This window comes from Rhinopithecus roxellana, chromosome 17, assembly GCF_007565055.1.
Source record: "Rhinopithecus roxellana isolate Shanxi Qingling chromosome 17, ASM756505v1, whole genome shotgun sequence".
Taxonomy (NCBI): domain Eukaryota; kingdom Metazoa; phylum Chordata; class Mammalia; order Primates; family Cercopithecidae; genus Rhinopithecus; species Rhinopithecus roxellana.
Window position 1 is genome coordinate 89,760,868 of NC_044565.1, and position 22,476 is coordinate 89,783,343.

General features: G+C 48.4%; 1 protein-coding gene across 6 annotated transcripts in view; it reads left to right on the plus strand.

Moving 5' to 3' along the window:
• LPIN1 (lipin 1) overlaps nt 1-22,476 on the plus strand; it is a 141,462-nt gene that overhangs the window by 13,376 nt on the left and 105,610 nt on the right. For 5 of the 6 annotated variants that reach the window (XM_030920696.1, XM_030920693.1, XM_030920689.1 and 2 more), the window contains exon 2: nt 19,770-19,826. The exons of the other annotated variant lie outside the window; for it this stretch is intronic. Coding sequence is in view for 3 of the 5 variants with exons in the window: in XM_030920689.1 (XP_030776549.1) it covers nt 19,770-19,826 (57 nt within the window). In the remaining 2 variants the exon portion in view is untranslated. The remainder of the gene's footprint in view (nt 1-19,769; nt 19,827-22,476) is intronic. 6 annotated transcript variants of the gene reach the window in all.

Consider the following 22,476-nt stretch of genomic DNA (forward strand, 5'->3'; position numbering starts at 1 on the left):
CAGTCGTTATCAGATTGTTCAATAACCTGATAATGACTGTTAAATGAGAATAACTAGGATACAACATGATGTAAATCTGTATTCCAAATATTTATTTTGTGTGCTGTCCTTAGCATTAGACGTTTTGCTGGAGGGCTCATTTTGAGTGAATTTTAAAATCTTGTTGTGTTTTTTCTTCTCTGCTCTAACACCCCTCACCCCAACTCCTAGTCCTTTGTTCTCTAGCAGCAAGGCTGGGTGATTTGAAGGTCCACCCTCCGTCCTGTGGTTTGTAGTTGCCTCCCCAGGTCCCAGGGCACGGTCCAGAGCCAGGCCTTATAACAGCACTTCCAAACTCCCGTCTTACAGTGATATGGGGAAATCTGGGCTCTGGACGAAGTAGCCTTTGGTTTCCTTCCTGCTTGAAAGGTTGGGTCGCTTCCCTCTATCGCCTTGGCCCTAAGCAGTAGGGCTGCAGACATGTTTAAGCCTCTTTTCACCAGCATTGGAAATCCCTTCCCAGGATTACCTTCAGTGTGAAGCCCGGCTCCCGTGTCCCATCGATGCATTCCTTCGCAGGTGCTGACCTCCAGCCATGACCTCCTTCCAGGCCAGAGCCTGCTGGGCCTGTGGCTTCAGCTCCATTCACCTTGCACATTTCTAATCTGTCTTTGGTTCTTGCACACTGACTGGTGTTGGAGGCCTGCTATGTCATATTTGCTTATCCATTGATATACTGTGGGCTTGGATCAGAGGGGGTGATTCAAATTTGTATTTGATTCAAAATACAAATTCACTAAACCGTCTTGACCATAAGCCACAAGCATGCTTTCTCTCCCACTTCAGTATTGATCGAATGTCTAAGAAATAAAGAGCAAGAATAGAGCCAGTGGCCTGGCCTGAGAAGCCCCCATCCAAGTTGATTTCCGTATTTCTTAGGAATAACAATGTCTAAATGCTGTGCTTGATATACTATTACCCAACCCAGGGTATCTAAACTAACCTTTAGAGCATCATGAAAGATCTTATCAAATGCCTCTCTGAAACCCCGACCTACAGTGTGAGTGTGTGTGCGAGTCCCTTGATTCTCCAATCTAACTATTCTGTGAAAATGGAAGGCCTTTTCCTGAGCAGAGTTGTTACTGTGAGTTCTGAGGGCTGTCACTGTCTTACAGGCTGTTACCCTAACCTTAACCCTTGTTTTCTGATCTGAAGAATGACTCACTTGGGGTCACTCAGGATGAAGTGCATACACTGAACACACCTTGCTGTGCATCCTAAGGAAACGCTGGTGTATGTAAAGCAAAAAGGCCTCTGTCCTTACTCCCCCAGGGATTTTGAACATTTTTGCTTTCTGTGAAAATGCCACTAGAAAGTTTGGTCCCCTTTCCTTCGTGCTTTGGCTCTGGCACATACTGGCTGTGTGGCTTCAGTAAGTCACTCTGCACTTGGGTGGCCTCATATGTAAAGTGGGTTGCTGTGCAGATTAAACAAGGCGGTGCAGTGGTTCCCAAATACCAGAAACTCCTGGGATCTTTGCAAAGCTCCTGAGTTCTACCCCTGTTGATGTTGATTTAGTAGATTTGAGTGGGGCCTGGGAATAGGTAATGCTAGTGAATTCTTCAGTCGAATGTGATCTTGTGGCCTAAGTTTCTAAAGTGCTTAGCAAATAGTGCTTAGCAATAAGGAGCACAATACATGCCCTACACATGCGTCCACCTCCTTCGTTCCTCCCCCAGCCGCTGTCTCCTTCTCTGCTTTCCTCCCAGGTACATGGTGCTCTGGGTGTTCACAGTTTACATCACAGAAGAAAACCATAGGACAGAAATCATTTAAATTGCCCTTCTCCAGATGTTTTTGATAAAAATAGTCAGAAAAAAGGGCAATGCTTAACTCGAAGTTTTCATTTAAATTCTACTTCCAGGTATCAGGCCTATCCTCTTCCCTTTGTTAAGCCCCATGATACAGAGATAAATAGGATTGTGGCTCTGCCCCTGAAATCTTAGGAATATATTCTCAGCCTGAGAAATTTAAGGCATTGAGGCCAGCTGAAATTGGAGAGAAATATTATTTTTGGATAGGGACTGGCCAAATCCTACCCCAGAGGCTTTCTCTAGACTTGGGCCCAGTTATGATTGGAAGGAAGCTTCAGGGTCTTTATGACAGACAAGATAGGTCCGACAGGTGGAGCTAGAGAGTCGGAGAAGTAGAAAAGGCAAGGCACGCATCCTCAGGTTCCCAGCAAGGCCAGGAACAGTCGGTCCAAAGGGCTGTCAGAATCACCTGAACAACTTTTTTTTTTTTTTTTTTTTTTTTTTTTTTGAGGTGATGGAATCCTAGGTCCAATCCCTGTGGAATCAAAATTTCTGGCATTGAGCCTTGGGCATGTTTAGCAAATTGCCCATGTGATTCTGATGTGCAGCCAGGCTTAGGAAACACTGATCTAGAGATCCCAGAATTTTCTAAATGTGACCCGGGCACTCTGCAGAAAGATCTGGTCAGCAGTCTGAGAGCCCTGCACTATTCAGAGGAGCCAATGAGAAATGCTGACTCCCAGGCCCACCCTGGACCTACGGAATCAGAATCTGCATTCTCAACAAGCACCTCCTTCGGTGGTTCATAGTTTCCTTGTGGTGTGAGTGGTCACCTGGCACAGAGCTTCTTGTTTATATCTGAAACTATCCCCACCATGGGTGCTCCCTGAGACAGGGATCACATTTTGTCCTTGGCACCTCTCTGAACCTCAGTTTCCTCATCTTCAATGGGAATGGCAATGATACTTGCTGTACCTCCCTCTCAAGGTTCTTAGGGGCAATAATGTCTGACTCCCACATTAGATTGTGAATTCTTGGGAGCAAGAGCCGTATATGTGTGTGTGTGTGTGTATATATACACACACACACACACACACACATATATGTACACATACACACACACACGTATGTGTATATATACACACACATATACATACATATATATATATTTTTGAGATGGAGTCTCTCTCAGTTGTCCAGGCTGGAGTGTAATAGCAAGATCCTGGCTCACTGGAACCTCCACCTCCTGGGTTCAAGCGATTCTCCTGCCTCAGCCTCCCAAATAGTTGGGATTACAGGCCTGAGCCACCACACCTGGCTAATTTTCGTATTTTACTAGAGATGGGGTTTCCCCATCTTGGCCTGGCTGGTCTCGAACCCCCAACCTCAGGTGATCCACCCGCCTTGGCCTCCCAAAGTGCTGGGATTACAGGCGTGAGCCACCATGCCTGACCAAGAGTCATATGTTTTTAAAATTTCTGCATGCCCAATGCCTAGTATAGAATGAATTAGTCATTTGACACAGAATGATAGAGCCCTTGAAACAGAAAACACTTCGTAGATTGTACAGAATAATCCACTCCCAGAATGCGTGAAGAAACTAAGGTGAGGTTTAGGTTGTTATCATTACTCGAGCCTATCTGAGAGGTTCATGCAAGGATGCAGAGAGCACGCTGCCATGGCTTCTAGCCTCCATGACGTCCTTCTTCTTCCTTGGTGCTTCAGAGTTCAGCTCCGCTCCAGCGTCTTGGTGAAGCTCCTCCAACCCCTGTGGCCACTGCCACTTCCGTGCGCTCTGAACATCTGCAGCATTGAGTGTCTATGTCACGTGTTTGCCTACAAATCCTCGGCTGGTTTCCTTGTACCTTCTGTCCTGGTGTGTGTTTCTGAAGCTTGCAGTGCTGTCTCGTAATGCACCTACCAAGCTCTCTGAAGATGAGACCATGGTCCTTGGTGTACCCTATCTGCTCCATCTGCTTCCCAGCCCGGCACCTAGCACAGGACTGAGCACATGATAGGCAAGGCTAACTTGTAAAATATCTGTCAATTTTATACTCTGGGTTCTCTTCAGATTGCATACATCTTTTGCCTTTTACTAAACATCTGTTAATTTTGTTAAAATATAAAATCTCTCATAAATACAAAAGTTATAAAGAAGAATAGAAAAAATTCCTGAATCCTCACCACTACGTTAAGAAATATACAAGCAGTATTACAGCCGAGGTTCGCTGTGACCACTCTCCCCCCATTTTCTCAGCATCCATGAAGCTCAGTGATCATCCATCATCTAGGCTGTCACAGGGCTTCTTTGGTGCTCCTGCCCATGAAATAAAGACCTGAAAACCAAGGCCCCAGGTGGTCAGGAGGCCACAGTTCATTCGATTCCGTCGCTGGAAAATATTTATTGAGAGCCTATGATGTGCTGATGACTGTATTAGGAACTTGGAATACTTTGGTGAACAAATCTGACAAACATAATATATCAAACAAAACAAATCAAAAGTAAAGCACTGCCCTCATGGAGTTCACATGGTGGGCAGCCCATAAACAATTAATATAATAAATATGTAAGTGATAGAACATGCCCGAGGCTAAAAGTGCAATGGAAAAAAATGAAGCAAGGTACAAGGACCAGGGATTTGGACAGGGAAGGGCCACCCGTGGTTGGCAGCTTCATTGAGCAGATGAGATCTGAGTGAGACTTGGGGATAAGGGAGCTGGCCATTTGACTTTGGGGGAAAGGTGTTGCAGGGGAAAGAAAAGCCAGTGCAGATGCCCTAAGGTGGAGTATTTGAGGAATATGAGGAGCTCAGCACGGCTGGAATGGAGGACAAAGGAGGGCATCTGGAGATGCAGTCAGGGCATGAGGGGCAGGGGAGGAGCAGATTGGTTAACTTCAGATTACTTTCCTCACATGGGTTAAAACAGAGGGGACCTCCCTATAATGCCAGCCTGGGGTAGCTGGGCCCCTTTTGATTGATTGCTGTAAAATTCTGGTGTGGTTTTTTTTTGTTGTTGTTTTTCTGGGTGGCCGGAGGGAAGCTGGCCTGTTTAAGGATTTGGCTATCATCTCTGTCTTGATTTATTGGAAGGTCATATCTCACAAGGAAACAGCTTAGGTTTTGGTTTGGTGAGTGGAACCTTACTTAGCATGAGTGACTCCATTTTGGATTGCTCTATTGGGACCTACTGCAGGAGCTCAGTCCAAATCAATATCCTCCCATAGATTGTATTGACCACTGTAAATGTGGTCGGAGTTTTGAAGTTTAATTGATAAAACATGTTTCCCCTCTTTACCCAGTGGCCAAGCCCCTTCCCACTGCTGTGAGGTTGGCAGCATCCTTCACCATCCTATGGCTCTGATAGTTGCTGACTCTCCTGTTTTTTTTTTTTTTTTTTAATTTTACTTTAAGTTCCGGGATCCATGTGCAGAACATGCAGGTTTGTTACATAGATACACGTGTGCCATGGTGGTTTGCTGTACCTATTGACCCGTCCTCCAAATTCCCTCCCCTTGCCCCCACCCCCCAACAGGCCCCAGTGTGTGATGTTCCCCTCCCTGTGTCCATGTGATCTCATTGTTCAGTTCCCACTTATGAGTGAGAACATGTGGTGTTTGGTTTTCTGATGGGGTTGCTGACTCCTGAATGAGCTGCTCGAGGGAAGGATAGGGTGCAATTCATGCCAGAATCCCCAGCTTCCCATGCAGGCTGGGGACATAGTAGGTGCTCCTGAAATACTGGGTCAGTTGAATTTGATGTGATATATATATATTCACCTCTAGTCCATAGGTACATATGGTACATATGGTCTATATATTTAAAAGACGTTGGATTTTGACTTAAACTAGATGTTTTTCAAGCAGCACCAAAATGGTGCTAGAGCCTGGAATCGGCCAGAGAGTTGGGTCCCGGTCAGAAGTGAGTGAGGATGGCCGGCGGGCAAGGTGTCTGTAAGGCAGCACAAGGTGTCTGATGAGCAGACAGTGAGCTTCTGTCCTGCCCCAAGTGCCGGGGAGCGAGGTGACTGCCTGTGTGGTCATGTAGAGACTTGGGGACACTTCCGGCTTTCAGGCCACACAACTCCTCGCTTCCTCCAGGGCACCACTGGTCCTAGCAGCGGCCCAGGGTGGCTCCTTCCTGCTGCTTCGTGCTCTGACACCTTTCGGGGGATCCTTTCCCCACCATGTGGGTCTCCTCTGAGCCTCCAAGTGTCCTGCGCCCCTCCTTGGCTACGCCCAGGTGTACCTCCCCTGGCCACACCTCCTCTGCGCTCCTACCTCTCTGTGTTCCTCTTTAGAGTGGTTCTCCACGTCAGTAGCATCTGCGGCGCGGGCCTGGGACCCTTCAGAACAGGAGCTCCTGCCTAGCCTCTGGGTCCCCCACCTCTGACCCAGAGAAGGCTCTTTGTTCCCCAGCCCCAAGCTGTATCTGGTGGAAACAGACGCGAAGTCCTGGAGCTCAAGTTCTGGGAAGGGCAACGGCCCCTTCTGTGGGGCCCTGGGCTTGTTCTGCACTGTTTTTAAGAGGAGCTGCCACTCAAATAGGCAGCCCTGAGTCTGGGAGGAGGGCTGTGTGCTCCCCCGGCCAGCCCCAGGCTGCTTCTGGATACAACAGCGCAACCCAGGTACCTCCTGGCCATGCCCAGCTCTTGTGCTGGTGGCAGCCCTGAACTCTGTCTTCGCTCCAGGCTGGAGCAGCAAGCAAGCAGCTCCTGGTGGCCTGTGGCCAATGCAGGAGGAACAGGAAGCAGCCCCCGTGGGCCACTGTGCGGCTGCACAAGAAGCTGTGCTCAGCTCCTGCTTCTCCCCGTTTTGGCCTAGAAGCTGGAAGCCTGCCCGAATCTGTGTGTCGCATCTTGGGAATTCGTCCCTTCCTCCCTAGCACTCGGGTGCCCAGTGCTTGCTGAACCGTGGTGACCTGCCGACTCCTTCCCTCACCTGTCACTGGTAGTGACCTGGCCTGGGCACAGGGAAACGGCGCCCATTCATGAGCAGGGTGAGTAGAGAAGTGCTTGGCGGGCTGGATTTGCAGCCACTGAAAACCTGAATCACACCGAGTCTTCCCATTGGCCTTGCTGGTGTGTGAGTGCTGGCAGAGCCTGTGTACCAAACGTCCCCGTCCTTGTGACCTTCCCCATTTACAACCCCCTCCTCCCCACCTCACCAGGCCAGGGAACAAGCCCTACCACACATTACATGGAAGCGAATGTGCTCAGAAATACAGGTTCTCCGGAGGGGCAGCCCGCAGTCACAAGCCAGACTACTCATGCACCCTCTGCTGTGGGTGACTTCCTGACCCAGAAGTGCCCGGCTTTGCCTACAGTCCTGGTGGAGCCCATGGTGGTCGTGGAGTTTCACTGTCTCCAACGCTGACTGTGTTGTCGTCTCTGCCAGGCGATGGGCCCATTTCTGTCTAGAGCCCCTCTCTCAGGTCCTGATCCTGCTGGGATGTGGGTGTCTGTGACCCAGGTCACTTCAGCCAGGGGTGTGCGGGGCGGCTTTGGTGGCCATCCTCACTTGACGTCCTGGCAAGCCCTGACTCAGGCTGCCTGCTCTCCCCTGGCCGGGCCCAGATGAGCCGCACGTGGCCCTCATTCCTGACAGCTTTGCGGCAGGCTGCAGCTGTCTCAGGAGCCCAGATGCTTTGGGAGAAGGCTCTGGATGTGCCCGAGGTCAAGGGGCTGTCTCCAAGTTCTGTATTTAAAAATCCTCTTTAGAGTCAGGGCCTCTGTGACTGGCTCCCATGTCCCACGCCTCTTCTGAGAAACGCAGGAACAGCACACAGTAGCAGGGACAACACCACGTGGCTCCAACGGTTTCAGAAACAGCTGTTTCTTCATGTTCCTGGTGCTATTTCTGCAGAGGAACCCACTCACGTGTGAGCTGCTGGATCAGGCCCAGGTTGTTAAAAGCTGGTCTTCTAGATTGCCCGACGCCACGCCTCTAAACACGGAGCGAATTCCTTTCTCCCGCGTTATGAAATACACAGTGTTTTTATCAGGACTCTTGCTGCTGGGCACTTCTATTTAAACAGAATAAGCTTTGTTGATTAGGGTCCTTCTCATGTGGAATCTCTGGTATTTTGGACAAGGTCAGGGCTTTGCACATTTTGTGAGCAGAAGGTGGGTCGTGGAACTTAGGAGTCTAAATGATGCCTGTCAGCTGTCACTCTGGCGTGTCAGCCTAAGCCAGTGGTTGGCCTTGGGTCCACTGCCTGAGCTCACACCCTTCCTGTAGAACTTGTGCCTTCTTCAAATCAGCCTCCACTTTGGGGAAAATATTTGGAGGCCATGAATCCAGCTTGGCCAACCAATGGCCTGCGGGCCGTATGCAGCTGGGGATGGCTTTGAATGTGGCCCAACACAAATTCGTAAACGTTCTTAAAATATTATGAGAATTTTTTTGCGAAGAAACCCAGTTTCTTCAATTAAAAAAAAAAATGGGACGTAATACCCACAGTGCTTGGAGAACTAAATGAATTGACTCTGGGTAGCACCTGGCACAGCCCCTGGCACATGGTAGGTATCTTTCTGTGATTGTTATTCTAGGAAGAGGAAGCTGCCTGTGTGGCCATCTGTCTGCCTTGATGCACAGGGTGAAGTCCCTGCAAGTGAGCCCAGTGGCCTCTGATAGCCATCCACATGTCAGGTGTCACTCAGGTTCTGGAAGGCCTGTGTCCATTGTTCATAGTCACCTGCAATCCAAGAACTCACTGGTTCCCAGGTGAAGCTTCAAAAGTCTGCCCATGTACAGAAACATAGCTTTGCATCCCAGGGTGCTCTTAGACTTAAACAACCTCAGTCAGGTGGCGCAATGCCCAGTGCCTGTTGGGCATGTCCCATCTGGGGTGAGCCGTGTATTAAGGCTGCACAGAACACTGGTTTGTGCCACCTTCACAACCTGTCTCATCCTGACCTCTGGTTCATTTTCTCTCTCTCTCTCTCTCTCTCTCTCTCTCTCTCCCCCTCCCACTATGGGTCTTGGCGCCAGCCTCAGCACAGGCTTCCCTGCCTTTCAGGAGGCAGTATCATAGACAAGGAAGGGTGAGGGACTTGGGGCTGGGCAGGCCTGGATTCAGGCTCCACTTGGCCACTTCCACAGTGTGTGGATAGGCCATATGAAGCCACTCTGAGCCTCAGCATCTTCATTTCCAAGCTGATGCTAATTAAACGTCCCCCTGGGGAGAGAGTGAGGCTGAAGGAAGGTAAAAGTATACATGCCCAGCACAGCACGGAGCACACGATTAGTCTTCGCTCCATGGCAGCTGTTTTTGCCCCCATCCCTCCACCTCCCCAGAGCCACTCCATACCCCTAGGCTCCCAGACAGTTCCTCTGCAACCAAGGCTTGGGTCACTTTGTTGCTGTCCTGGGCAGGACACCTCAGTGGAGCCCTCAGTTCTCAGCTCCTCTCCTGAATTGCAGAGTCTTATCTCTGGGCGGCCTCTCCCCTCCTTGGCCTTGCTCCCACTCACTCTGTGTTCTGGCATCCTCACTGGCTATAAGGCCAAGGTTATTCTTGTCTCCTTGAAGCCTTTGCTTCTTGCCACATGCTCCCTTGTCCTCCTGTGCTCTTCCTAGATGTCTTCCCTGACTGTCCCCACCTTTCTCTAGGAGGTTTCTCTCCTCCTGGGCTACCCTGCCCTTCATTTGTGCCTCCATGCAGCAAGCATCATGTTGGATTACATATGTTAGTTTCTGCATCTGTTTTTCCTGCTTGGCTATGAGTAACTCAAGTGATCCTGTCTTAGTTATCTTCATAATTGCCCCACTGATGAACTCAGTGCCTAGCACAGGTCACGACACCTGATAGATGCTCAATGAATGTGTGACTGGACTTGCCTAATCCAGTCCCTGCTGGTCTCTCTGCTTTGAACCGTGACAAACACTCATGCTTGTCACAGCGCCGGCCCAGGTGACACACACGGTAGACTCTTAATACAAATGAGTTAATGCATCATACTGTTGCTATTTAGTTCTATGTTTCAGTAGTAATAGTAATAAAAATATGACGTTATTGAATGCATACTATGTACTAGTTTCTATACTAACTGCTTTACCCTCATCCTCACTCAATCCTCCTAATAACAGTATATCATCATCCCCATTCATGAAAAATGTGAAGCAAAGAAAAGTTAAATGACTAGGTTGAGGTCACACAGGCAGTGCCTAATGGGCCTAGGATTTCAGCTTAGCCAGTCCAATTCTAAAGCCTGTGTGTGTAGATTACAGAAAGCTACTGGTATTACCCATGGGTGTAGCCAGGGCTGACGTGTCCTTTCCTACTGGCTGAGTGTCTGTTTGGTTTGGTCCTTGCCCGTGGTAAAACTCTTCCTGAACTATTCTGTCTAATCCCCGCTGCATATATCAACTTTCTAACATCATCGTGCTTGTCTCTGCTGAGTTCTACCTTCTGGTCTTGGGGCTCTCGGATGCCAAGTGTCTTAAGGGCACTAGAGATTTGTTTTAATTGGGTACGGTAAGACAGACAGGAAAATGACTGTCACGAAGGAGGAGGCTTGTGGTGCTCACAGGTCCCTAGAGACAGGAGGCACGCCACGTCACACAAGGCCACATGGGGAAGCGCTGGGTTGGTCACGAGGCAAAGAGAGCAAGGGAAAAATGTGGACAAAAGTCTTTATTGTGGTTTCTGTGGAAAGGAACAGGTGAAGCAGGGTAAACGGGCTTAGGGCTGGCTAGTGTGAATAATTTCAGTGGGTTCTGGAGTACACAGGCTGTCGCTCGTTGTCTGGTCCCAGGCCCTGGGATGAACAGGACGGTGGATAGTGGCCCAGAGGATGACGCCCTGACAGAAGAGGTGGTTGGGGTCTGGGCTCTGGACTGGTTGGTTTGCCTATGAAAGGTGCACTCACAGACAAGGCCTGGCCCTGGGAAGGTTTGTGGGCCAGCCACACCCTGGATAGCAAAGCATCAAAGTACAGGAGGTAAAAAAAACACAGGAAATATGCGAGACAACGCGGATGCTTGAGAAAGGGAAACCTTGACTTACTTGTCATGGCCTAGCTTAGAAGGAAATCTTCATGCATGCCCAGGGGTCTTTTTGCAGTAAGGACTGCACAGACAGTATGCACTATGCTAACAGTAATGTTAGCAGGGCAGGCTGGGTCAGCCTCCCCTTGCTCTGACCTCAGGTCACTCTCAGTCTCTATCTCTCATCTCTGCTTCTCTGTCTCTCTGCCTCTCCCTGTCTCTCTGTCTCTCCTCACCATGGCACAAACTACTCTTGTTTGCCTATCATTTTTATTGCCCTTCTTCTCTCCTAACTCTCACATGGATCCTTTTCCGAGTCTCCCCATAGAGACTTGAATTTCTTGTGACTACTACTTATCTTCCCTAGGAGATAGATGGAGATGGAAATGTGGAAGACCGCCTCCCAGGTTTGGATATTTCTGCAGCAGAATTTCTCCAAAATGAGTTACCTGACATACAAATACTACTATTTACTCAGTAAGAAAGGGGTTTCAAGATTAGAGGTTTGGGGAAATGCTGCATTCTACATTCCCTGTTGGAGACTGACAATGTAGTGATGTAGTAAAGGTACTGAGAAACTATGAGGGAAAAGTCATCTTTATCTCTGTTTTATCTAGTGTTTCCAAGTGTATCTGACCCACCATGGAACTGGTTTTTGCATAACACTTACTTCTAACCCATGAGAAATCCTCTGGGAGCTGCTGCCTGCTGGGGGGATTGGAGTAGGGATAGCGTGAATCTGAGTTGCTCACTGCCTGGCTCATAGTGACCAATCCTAGGCTTAGAGGGCAGAGGTTCAGGGTGCCCAAGGAGCCTGACACAACTGCCCCAAGAACCCTGGGGTCCAATCTTAACCTGTTCCTCAGTCATACTTTCTCCTTGTAAAGACACGTATGCATGTGCATACATCTCTGGTCTGCACTGGCTCTTTTCATAAATAAGCAAGGAGGTAATTAAGCAATGGGATTAGATTTTATACAGGAGGACTTGCCTCATTATTTTGCCATATATACACACAAACAGGCACATATCAAACTCACAGAAGTACAAACTGTGTAACAGGCAAACTCATAGGCACTTGCAAAAATAGACACAACTAGTCATCATGATACAAGTACATAGATGCAGTTACACACAGAAACCCACAAACTAGACCTGCCTCCCTGCCGCCTCCCCCCACATACATGATCTATTCTAGTTATTCCTCCAAAACAAACTGACTCAAGATTTAGTGGCTTAAAACAATAATTATTTTATTGTATTTCATGATTTAATGGGTTGGGAACCTGAGCGGGGCTCAGCTGGGTGATTCTTCTGTTCCTCATGGCATTGACTGAGATGACTCTGTAGTACCTGACTGGTGGATGGGCTGGCCTGGAAGGGTCAAGATGGCTTCCCTGACCTGACTGCTGCCTTGGTTGGGGGTGGCTGGAAGGCTTAGCTCACCTGGGACCATTGACAGGAGTCAGCACACAAGGCCTCTCAGGCTTGGCATCTCATGGTAGTCAAACCTCTTACCTGGTAGCTGGCATCCCCCAGAATGAGGAGGATGCTTAGGCTTCTTATGACCTAGCCTCAGAAGATGAAGAATGTCACTTGTCCTGCATGTTATTGATCAAACAAGTCACTTAGGTTAGCTCAGATTTAAGGGGAGGGTTATTAGACTCTATTTCTCAGTGGAAGGAGTAGCAAAGAATTTGAGGCCATCTTTAATCTAATATATGTACACACATACATCTCATGTGAGGCTTAAGCCTTCCATATTGAGCTCACTTTTTTTTTTTTTTTTTGAGACAGAGTCTGGCTTTGTCACCCAGGCTGGAGTGTGGTGGCCGGATCTCAGCTCACTGCAAGCTCCGCCTCCCAGGTTTACGCCATTCTCCTGCCTCCGCCTCCCAAGTAGCTGGGACTACAGGCACCCGCCTCGTCGCCCGGCTAGTTTTTTGTATTCTTTAGTAGAGACGGGGTTTCACCGTATTAGCCAGGGTGGTCTCGATCTCCTGACCTTGTGATCCGCCCGTCTCGGGTGGAAGAAGCCACCATGGATGATGAAGAGGTGGCAGGAGGTGAGTCCGGAACCCTGGCCAGACCCCCTGAGGCCACTGTAGGGCCCTGGAATTTACTGAGCAGACTGGGGAGCACGGGGAGGGGGGGTTTGAGCTGAGGAGTGGTGTGATCTAACATTCCAGAAGGTTCCTCTGGCTGCTGTGAGGAGCAGAGCTGGTGAGGAGCAGAAACAGACTGGCTGTGGGGCCATTGCTGGAGCTGCGGGAGAAAGTGGTGTGGCTGGGACTGGGTGGTGGTGCATGCATGGGAGAAGTGGTTGGGGTCCCCCACTGGAGGTGGAGCTGCAGGATTTGCTTGTGACTGGATGTGGCTTGGGAAGGGAGAAAGGGAGTGGCCGGGGCCCTTCCCAATCAAGCGCTGCTGCTTCTTGCAAGCACCCCAGATGCTCACCTGCCTGCTGGGATGGATCCTACCATTGACCCAGGCATGATTACTTCCTTCAAATGACTCTTCTGACATGTTTCAATGATGAGTGAGTGGTCTCCGCTAATTATGACTGAATAGGCCCCTTAGAGAAGCTGGCTGGACTTCAAGAGTTTCATGTGAGAAGATCCTGGGGAAGTGAACTGAATTGGGCCTCACTGAGAAAGACCCTGAGTGATGATCACAGTTTGGCATCAGATTGGCATCCAAGACCATCTGTGTCAGGCAATGGGGCAGCAACCTTCACCTAGACCCTTGGAGGTCATCTCTCCTAACTAACAGGACAGAGAAGGAAACTAGGCCCTAAGAGGAGCAGTGACCTGCCTTCAGCCACCCAGGGAATGGGCATTACCCTTCACTGTCGGCCCCCCCACAGCTGGAATCCAGCAGCTTGACTCTCATCAGTTTCACTTTTTGCCTACTGCACTGTGGCTTTCTCTTTGGAATGCTGAGTCAGCACAGAGGAGGACGACTATTTGCCAAGGAGGAACTCTGAGAAGGCCCCATGGAGAGCTGGTTTTTGAGTAATGGAAATGGCTCCAAGGACAGATTTGGGTGGAGGGTCAAACTTTGACTGGGAGGAACCAGGGGAGCCTAGTCATTGAGATGGGAACAGTGTGCATGTCCCTGGAGTGGAGAATGAGGCATGGGAGAGGAGGTGAGGCAAGGGGGCAGGCAGGAGGGGATCATGCAGGACCATGCATGCCAGGGCTGGGCCTTAACTCCTGGGCAGTGGGGAGCCATGAAAAGTTTTCAGCAGGGAATGATGTGGTGTGATGTGCTCAGTGGAGCAGAAGGCACTGGAGATGGAGACCAGTTGTGTTGCACTTGGCCAGTTAGGTACCCTTGCTTTGATATAATCTAGGCATTTGGTAAATAGGAAAGCTGACCCAAAGGGGGGAAAAAACTTGCCAAAGTCACCCAGCAGGCCAGGGTTACAGTTAGAACCCAGTTTATGCACCTCTCAACGGGAGGAAGGGAAGGCGATGATGATGGTGGTGGTGATGATGATGATAATGATGATGATAACGAATATATATTGAGCACTTGACATTAAGTATCTCCTTTAATCCTCACAAAGTCCCTATGACAAAGCTACTACTATTATTATTGTCATTGTTATTCCCCTTTTATAGAGGGGAAATGGAGGCTCAGGAATATTAACTGAATTGCTCGAGACCACACAGATGGTAAATGGTGAAGCCAGCATTCTACCCTAGATCATTCTAGACAGTTTGACTCCAAAACCCATGCTGGAAACCACAAGTAGTTATCTCATCAGATTTGCCAGAACTGTCCCAGGAGGAGTCCTCATACATATAACATCATCCCTTTCACCCCGTCTCTCCCCTACTCAGAGCAAATCTTCCTTTATCTTCTTCCTTTTTATCTCAACAGAGGGTACCAGGCTACAAAAGAAAGGGGGTATCATTGTTGGAATCAGATGTAGGAGGGTGTATGCATATAGATGCAGAATTTTGGAGATGAAAAGCCCTTAGAAATCACCAAGTGTAACTCGAGCCTCTGTTAGATGGAAAAACTGAGACCCAGAGAAGGGCGATACCTTGTCAATGCTTTGCAACAAGTTAGCGACACCAGCGCTAAAGCCTGGATTGCCTGATTTCCAGGCCAGGGTTCTTCTCTTACATTTTCGACCGTTCCCACACATTCCTGGAATCCTCCATTGGACTGTGAATGGGTTTTCCCATGAAAGCAGACTGTATAAACCAACAATAATGCTTTTAGGTCCTGAGTTATACGCTGCCATTGTTTCTTCAGTTATGCTATAGTTTTCTCTGCCTTTCTTGTCCTGGAAAAGCTGACTTTGGTAGTACTGTTTCTATGTGAAAATGTTACCCTGCTTTTACAAAAATTTACAAATGAACGTTGGACACCCCATTTGTAAATTGGGAGCAGCCTGCCACTTTGGGCCTGATAATCTGGAAACATTACTCTCTGTGAATTCTCTCTCTCTTTTCCTTCTGTGTTTGTGAGATGTCTGCTGTTTAAATATTGCACCATCAATGAAACAGCAGCAAGAGCTTTGGAATCGCACAGATCTGAATGTGAATTTGGACGCAGGCTCCAGATATGTGACTTCCAGCAAATCATGGCAAGAACTGTAGCAGTGAGCCCAGCCACATGAAGATTACAAGGAACTGTGACCTGGGTCTTAATCTGAATGAGGCTGTGATTGGAATTCAATTTCAGCTTCATTGAGTATCTACCATGAGCTGGTTACTTTCAAGTACATTTTCCGTTTGACTCTCATAGCAGAACTTACATGAGGTAGGCAGTATCATGTAAGTTCTTTAGGAGAGAAAACTGAAACTCAGAGAGGGTAACACAATGGTCAGTATGATTCCACTCTCAAGTGGCAGAGGCCCTGACTAAGACCAGTCTTGGAGGTTCTATTTCAAGTACTTTTTACACAGTAATAATTGGCACAGTCAAGGGAGCAAGCAAACAACATAACCCAGAGAAAGACGGCAGGAAAGTATCCGTCTTCCCTTTGCTCATCTATCTACATTTACTGTGTTCATTCTCTAAGCATTTTTTCCATTTTTTCTATTTATCACATCTATCTATCTATCTATCTATCTATCTATCTATCTATCTATCTATCTAATCTATCACCTGTCTATCCTTTGCTGTATATATCCATGGACAAAAAATGGTTCAAAACACAACAGGATTTCTGTTTTAGCCAGATTGGGCTATTATAAGAAAAATATCATAAACTGGGTGACTTAAATAACTCACTCAAATTGATCTCTCATAGTTCTGGAGGCTAGAAGACCAAGATCAGGTGCCAGCATGGTCAGGTTCTGGTGAGTGCACTCTTTCAGGGTTTGCAAACAGCTGCCTTCTTGCTGTATCTTTACATAGCAGAGTGAGATTATATTTCTCCTGTCTCTTTTTGTAAGGGCAGTAATCCAATTTATGAAGGCTCTATCTTCATCACCTAATAAACCCCCACCTTCTGCAAGGCCACACCTCCAAATACCATCGCCTTGGGGATTAGAACTTCAATATATGCATTCATGGTGGCAGGGATGTGGGTGGGGACACAAATATTCAATCCATAGCAGTTACATAAATCTATGTTTAATGAGAAATAAGAGGAAGAAAGAAATCAAGACAAACAATAGAGTTGAGAAGGAGGCTAACCCAAGCATGTGTTTCCTGGAGTCTGATCACACCGAAAACAGGAATGTGGCCCTGGTAGCCAATGCACTGAACAAGGACCTGAACAATCATGCAGCTCATGATATAAGCAAGGTAGAAGCAAACCAGCTGCTCCGAAGATGCTCACCTATTTCTGACCTTGAATCTTCCACTTCATGACCATCATCCAGGAGTAGCCACTGACATCTGTGTGGTACATTACTATTTTCACAGTATTCTATCTTTTGCTTCTCACATCAGGTAAGGTAAGTATTTTATTGTTAGCCTTTCTTTACAAATGAGAATATTGAGTCTTAGAAAGGTAATTTATTGCCCAAGACCACACAGCTCCTAGTAGAAGAACTGGAGTTAAAAGCCAGGTTCATTTTTGGCTTCCACCATGACTGCCAACTGCTTGATGCCAGAATCCAAATGGCTGAGCTTCACATTTTATATTGGAATTTCAAATTACAACAGACAGATAGTTGTGGGCAGAATGAGCCTATTTTCTTCTTAGCTGTGAAAGAAATTATTGTTGAAATATACTGGGTCACCATTTTTGGTGCTCTTGTGTTTATATTTAATCTCTGAATTCAAACCAGACTCTTGGGGGTCAGAGATATTGCTCCTCTGGCAGTGCAAGAATATATCTTGTATTTGATTTAAAACTTCATTTTGAATCGGTGCCAAATCCAAACACTGTGAATTTAAACTGCTGGCAGCTTTCCTAGCCTACCTCGTGAGTGTGAAATCAATCCAACTATTGTAGGCAGAGAATTCTGGTGCCCGTGTGACTGCGTTGGTGGCCCCTGAAGAATTTGAGTTGGATGGTCCAGAACATCTGTACCCAAGTTGCATGACTTTTTGTAGCATGCTGAAATATTCCAAAGGAGCTGAAATAGAAGCAGCAACTGGGTTCCAAGAAGTGTTTCAAATGCATTGCTCAGTTGAAATGAGGACTTCATTAACTTCCATATTAAGCAACATATAGATAAAGAAATCAATGGCCTTACCCCTGCTTCCCCAGCAAGGATCCAGATTGGATAGAATCCTATAACACACATCTGCCTTCTTTCCCAGGTTCTGTCTTAAAGGAAAATCTATCCTTTTTATTTTGGATGTGGTTCCAGGAGACTATTCCTCCCTAAATTCTTCCCTCTTGCTTTCCTAATTTAGTGAGAGATATAATCATCTACCTAGTCACCCAGACTAGAAACTTTCAGGCATCGTTGAAAGTTTCCTGTATTTCAATCCCCCAATCCAAGTTGCGTATCATTTCCTGGTGATTCTACCATGTGGTTGTGTTCAGAGCTCGTCTTCCTCTTTGTCCCACTGTCCTCACCTTTGTCCACATCCCAGCCATCCTTTGCTAGAATAACCTTCAAGTTCACTTCTGTGCCTCGAATGCACCCCCCATTCAGGAGGTCAGCGTGGTCCTTGTAAGACACAGATCTGATCATCCCTCCCTTCCTCTGTAGTCCCCAGTGGTGCACAGTGACTGCTCTCACACTGCTCTGAGAGCCTCAGGGTTTCTGTAACCAAGACTCCAGGCCCCTTCCCCATTTGACCATAGCCATTGACCTTTTTTCTAATTACATAATGGGCTCCAGCAAGAGTTGTTGTTTGAGGAGGGCATTCTTAAAAAAATGAAACTGGCTGGCTTAGAGCACAAGGCCAGAGGTCCTCCTGGGGACATGTGAGGCCTTCGCCATGCCGGCCTCATTCTCTCCTGCCTCCTTGCCCCATGGTCTCCCCGGCACCCCCTCACACCTACTGCATGTGCGCAACTACTCTGGAGTCACGAGGGGCACCTTGCTGTTCCCAACACATGTGCAGTGACTTTGTTTCTTTGAACATGCTCTCTGCTCTGCTTGGAGCAGCCTTTCTTGTCCTCTCCTCTCCCAGAGTTCCCACTCACCCTGCAGAGGCAGTTCAACTGTCCCCTCCTTCAGAAGGCACGGAACCTTCCTTGCATTACCCGTGGGCAGACGCTTAACTTCCTCCTCTGTGCTCTCTTGTCTTCCTGCCCTCCACTAGCTTATGAGTGACTTATGGACAAGATTTGCATCTCATTTGTTGCTGTGTTCCCAGTACCTAGCAAAGTACATGACCCTAGAGCTATTCTATGTCATGATGTAAAGCAACACCATTAACTAACAGTCAGTCAACAAATATGTGCTGGAAAATTTAAGTGGGTCAGATGAATATGAGGTGGGGTGCAGGGCCAAGGAGGGACAGGACAGGGGAAGAGGGTTAGGGGCTTCTGGAGCTGTTTATTCTGGGCTGTTGGCAGTTGAACTTAGAGCACACATGTTTTTCAGTATAATTTAAGTATAATTTTAGGCCTAGGACAATACATCCCTTAGGAAGGCTGGGCCTACTCCGTGTGCCATTTGTGCAGTTCTAACTGGGACACTTGTGAGAAAGGGGTAGTGCACATGTCCTACCTGCTAGGATAACGCCATGCCAACAGTCCTAATAGCTAGTACCTGAATTGGGCTTTGCCTTTTTGCCTGAATGAACTCACTTAATGCTCACAATAACTCCCATTACTCGACAGGGCAGGGGTTATTGTTACCTACATTTTACAGGTGAGAAAACAAGTCCTGTGGCTAAGAAACAGCAGAGGCGGCACTTGAGTCATGTCTTCTGACTTCCAATTTCATCATTTGTTCATGCCGCCTGACCTCCTTATACCTTTATCAATAGGATCCACGTGCTTTGGGGAGGAAGTGAAGATGGAGAAAGAGTGAAAGTGTAAGAGAGACAGGGCGTTTCCAACCTTATAACGCACCCTATGTAATTGGCACATCATAGTTGAATGTGCTCAAAGAAAAGACACCACATTCTTTTTTGTTTGTGTGTTTGAGATGGATTTTCGCTCTTTTGCTCAGGCTGGAGTGAAGTGTCATGATCTCAGCTCACTGCAACCTCCGCTCCTGGGTTTAAAGTGATTCTCCTTCCTCAGCCTCCTGAATAGCTGGGATTATAGCTGCCCACCACCATGCCTAGCTAATTTTTGTATTTTTAGTAGAGACAGGATTTCACCATGTTGGCCAGGCTGGTCTCAAACTCCTGACCTCAGGTGATCCGCCTGCCTTGGCCTCCCAAAGTGCTGGGATTACAGGCATGAGCCACTGCACCCAGCCACACATTCTTCTTACTAATTTATTTTTTAAATTGACATATAGCTTAATACCACCGAATTCACCATGTTAAAGTGTAGAGTTCAGTGAGTTTTTAGTATGTTGGCAAAGTTATGCAACCATTACCACCACCTAATTCCAGAACATTTGTATTAATTAATTTCTAATGTTTTTGTTTTTCAGATTCCAATAATGAGAGACCCTGGGTGGATTCGAAATGTGTGGTCTTCAAACATTAATGTGAGTGCCGTTGTGACAGAATGTCCTCGTTATGCTTTTACATTTTAAGATTAGAGAAAATACTCCATGTCCAACTGCGGTTTGTTGCTGTGGATATCTGCAGTCTCCAAAACAGGGCTATTCCTTTCCGTTGATGCTTTCAGAGATTGCTTGTAGAGCTTTCTGGATGCTTGATTAGCTCCCCATGGAGCTGCAAACATTTTGGCTGTTTCCTAACCTCTTCTTCCTGAGATGAATCCTCCTCCAGGCAGAGATAGGATTTTGTCACCTCCCTGATTAAAAAACTTTCAATGGCTCCCCAGTGCCAAGAGGAGGAGGTCTGCATTCACACTCATGTCATTGGTTGCCCTTACCGGATGCTCGTTACCGCAAATGCAGTTGCACACGTCTAATGAGAGCCTTTGCCCCACGCCCGAGCCCCTCAAGGCCCTTCCCCAGATTCTGCCTCTTCCTCCCGCCGCAGCCTCTTTGCCTTGCACCTGGTTCCCAGGCTTTGGCCCAGCCCTTCAGCATCTCTGGGATTGGTTTTCATGCTTTGCTCTCTGTCTGCCCCCGAGGCTGTCTTTTTGGCTCTTCCTAGATCCCATGTTCCACAGCCCAAAGGCCATCATTACCCTCAGCCCTCAGACTCTCTGAGCCTCTACTGTGTGGGTAGGAAGATATTTTGTTTACAACCCCCTCCCGGCACTCCCAGAGGTGGTCCCAGACTCCCTCTCCCGTTCCTTTCTCCTCGGGCCTTCACCCTGCCCTGGAGCTATAGCTGCAGCTTCAGGGGCATCGTGTAATTTGCTACAGGCCCACAGATCTTACCCCTGAGATGCTTCCACTGTGGGGGAGAGGCTGGAGGCAGCATGTGTGGGTAGGGAGGCTCCAGAGGGGCTGTGGAATGATGCAGGGTAGAAGTGATGACACCGGAATGCTTAGTGTCCCTACTGTGGCCTGGCCCAAGCCTTGTGGCTACGGAACAAAAGTAACACTTAGTCTCCACCCTCGAGGAGCCACAGTTAGAAAGGGACACTGAAACAGAGTGGACCAAGGATTCGCAGAGGACACCTGAGGCTCAGCGCAGCCGCGGGCAGAGTGAGAGGTTCGTCGCTGAGACGAATCCAGAGGCGTCAGTGACGTGGATGAAGAAGGCTGCGAGGAAGGCTTGGCCTGGGCGCTCTGTGAGGAGCAGAAATTTTATTTCCAAGGGGACTGGCAGGGACCGGGGCCAAATGCAGGCCAGGAATCCTGAGGAGAGAGCAGTTAGTGGCAGTTACGTCTGGAGGGAGAAAAGCCCCGCTCTGTGAGAAGGTGCAGGAAATCGAAGTAAGTGACCCCCTTCACCTGTGGGTGGGAGTGCAGGCCCCATTATCATGGAGGTGGCCTCGGGCAGCTTCCCGTGGTTCAGTCCCATTCTCCAGACTGTGGGGCAGGAGCCCATGGCTACCAGGTTTCCAGCCGTGCTTCTGGCCCGACGTGCAGGACACATGAGAGGCAGGTAAGGAAAGGCAGTCCACTGGCCTCCATCCCCACTCTGCACAGAGCTGGGCTCCCAGCACCACAGGGAGCTCAGGACGGGAGGTGCCAAGCCGGAGGCTCCTGCTTCAAGGGTGAAATTGCAGAAAGCCGCCGCCATCCATGGTAGGGGTGTTGGATCAGGAGTGCAAAATCTGGGTCATGGCTCTACCACTTACAGCATGTGTGACATTGAGCAAGCTACCTGACTTCTCTGAGTTGCATTCCACATGCTTACAGCAGGATTTCATTGAATCCTAAGCTTGCTGTTCACCACAGGCCTCATGGGAGGGGAGAAGTAGGGCTTGTAACAGCTTGCGTGGGTGGGGGGTTCAGAAGCAATTTCAGAAAAATGCTTCCAAGAGAAGGTGAGTGTTCTGCAGGGTATTGAAAGAGCCATACCAGTTGACCAAGCACAGAGGTAAGAAACAGTACAGTGTCTTTGAGGTCTGGGGGATGTGATTGGAAGAGGGGATGAAAATGGAGGAGGAGGATGGGCCCTGATGAGAGGAGGCCTCGTCTGCTTTTCTGAGGACCTTGAACTTTATCCTACAGGTAATGGTATGTGAGGGGCCAGGGCAGGCGGATTGAAAGGCCCCAAGCGGGCAAACCCTCCAGATCTGCAGCCCTGTGAGAGTACAGCCATAGGGGTGGGCCTGGAGGCAGGAAGGCAGTTCGGGGTCCACTGTTAGCCTGGCTGAGTGTGAACTGCCCGTGGAACTTCCCAAGGCAGGTGACCAGCTGGCAGTTTGATGCATGGTCTGGAGCACGGACTCACACTGGAGGCCGCATGGCATGGGGAGGTGGCTGGGGCATCAGGCAGGCTTCCAACCCACACCTCTCCTTCTATCCCGGCATTGATCATTGATCATTGTTATGTCCTGCTATCCATAGAAGGTAGGTTCCTAAATTCCAGGAATGTTTAGTAATGAGAAAACCAAAAATGAGGAGGAAGGGCAACAGGGGAGAAAATAAGACTCAAAGTCTCTCTCTCCTCCCGCTGTCCCTCTCCCTCTCATTCACTCTCTTTCTCCCGCTCTCCTCTCTCTCTCTGTGCCTCTCCCTGACACTGTCCCTCTCTCTCCCTCCCTACTAGTGACTGTGCCACTGCACTAGGCACTGGGGACACAGTGATGAGTGTGTTATGGTT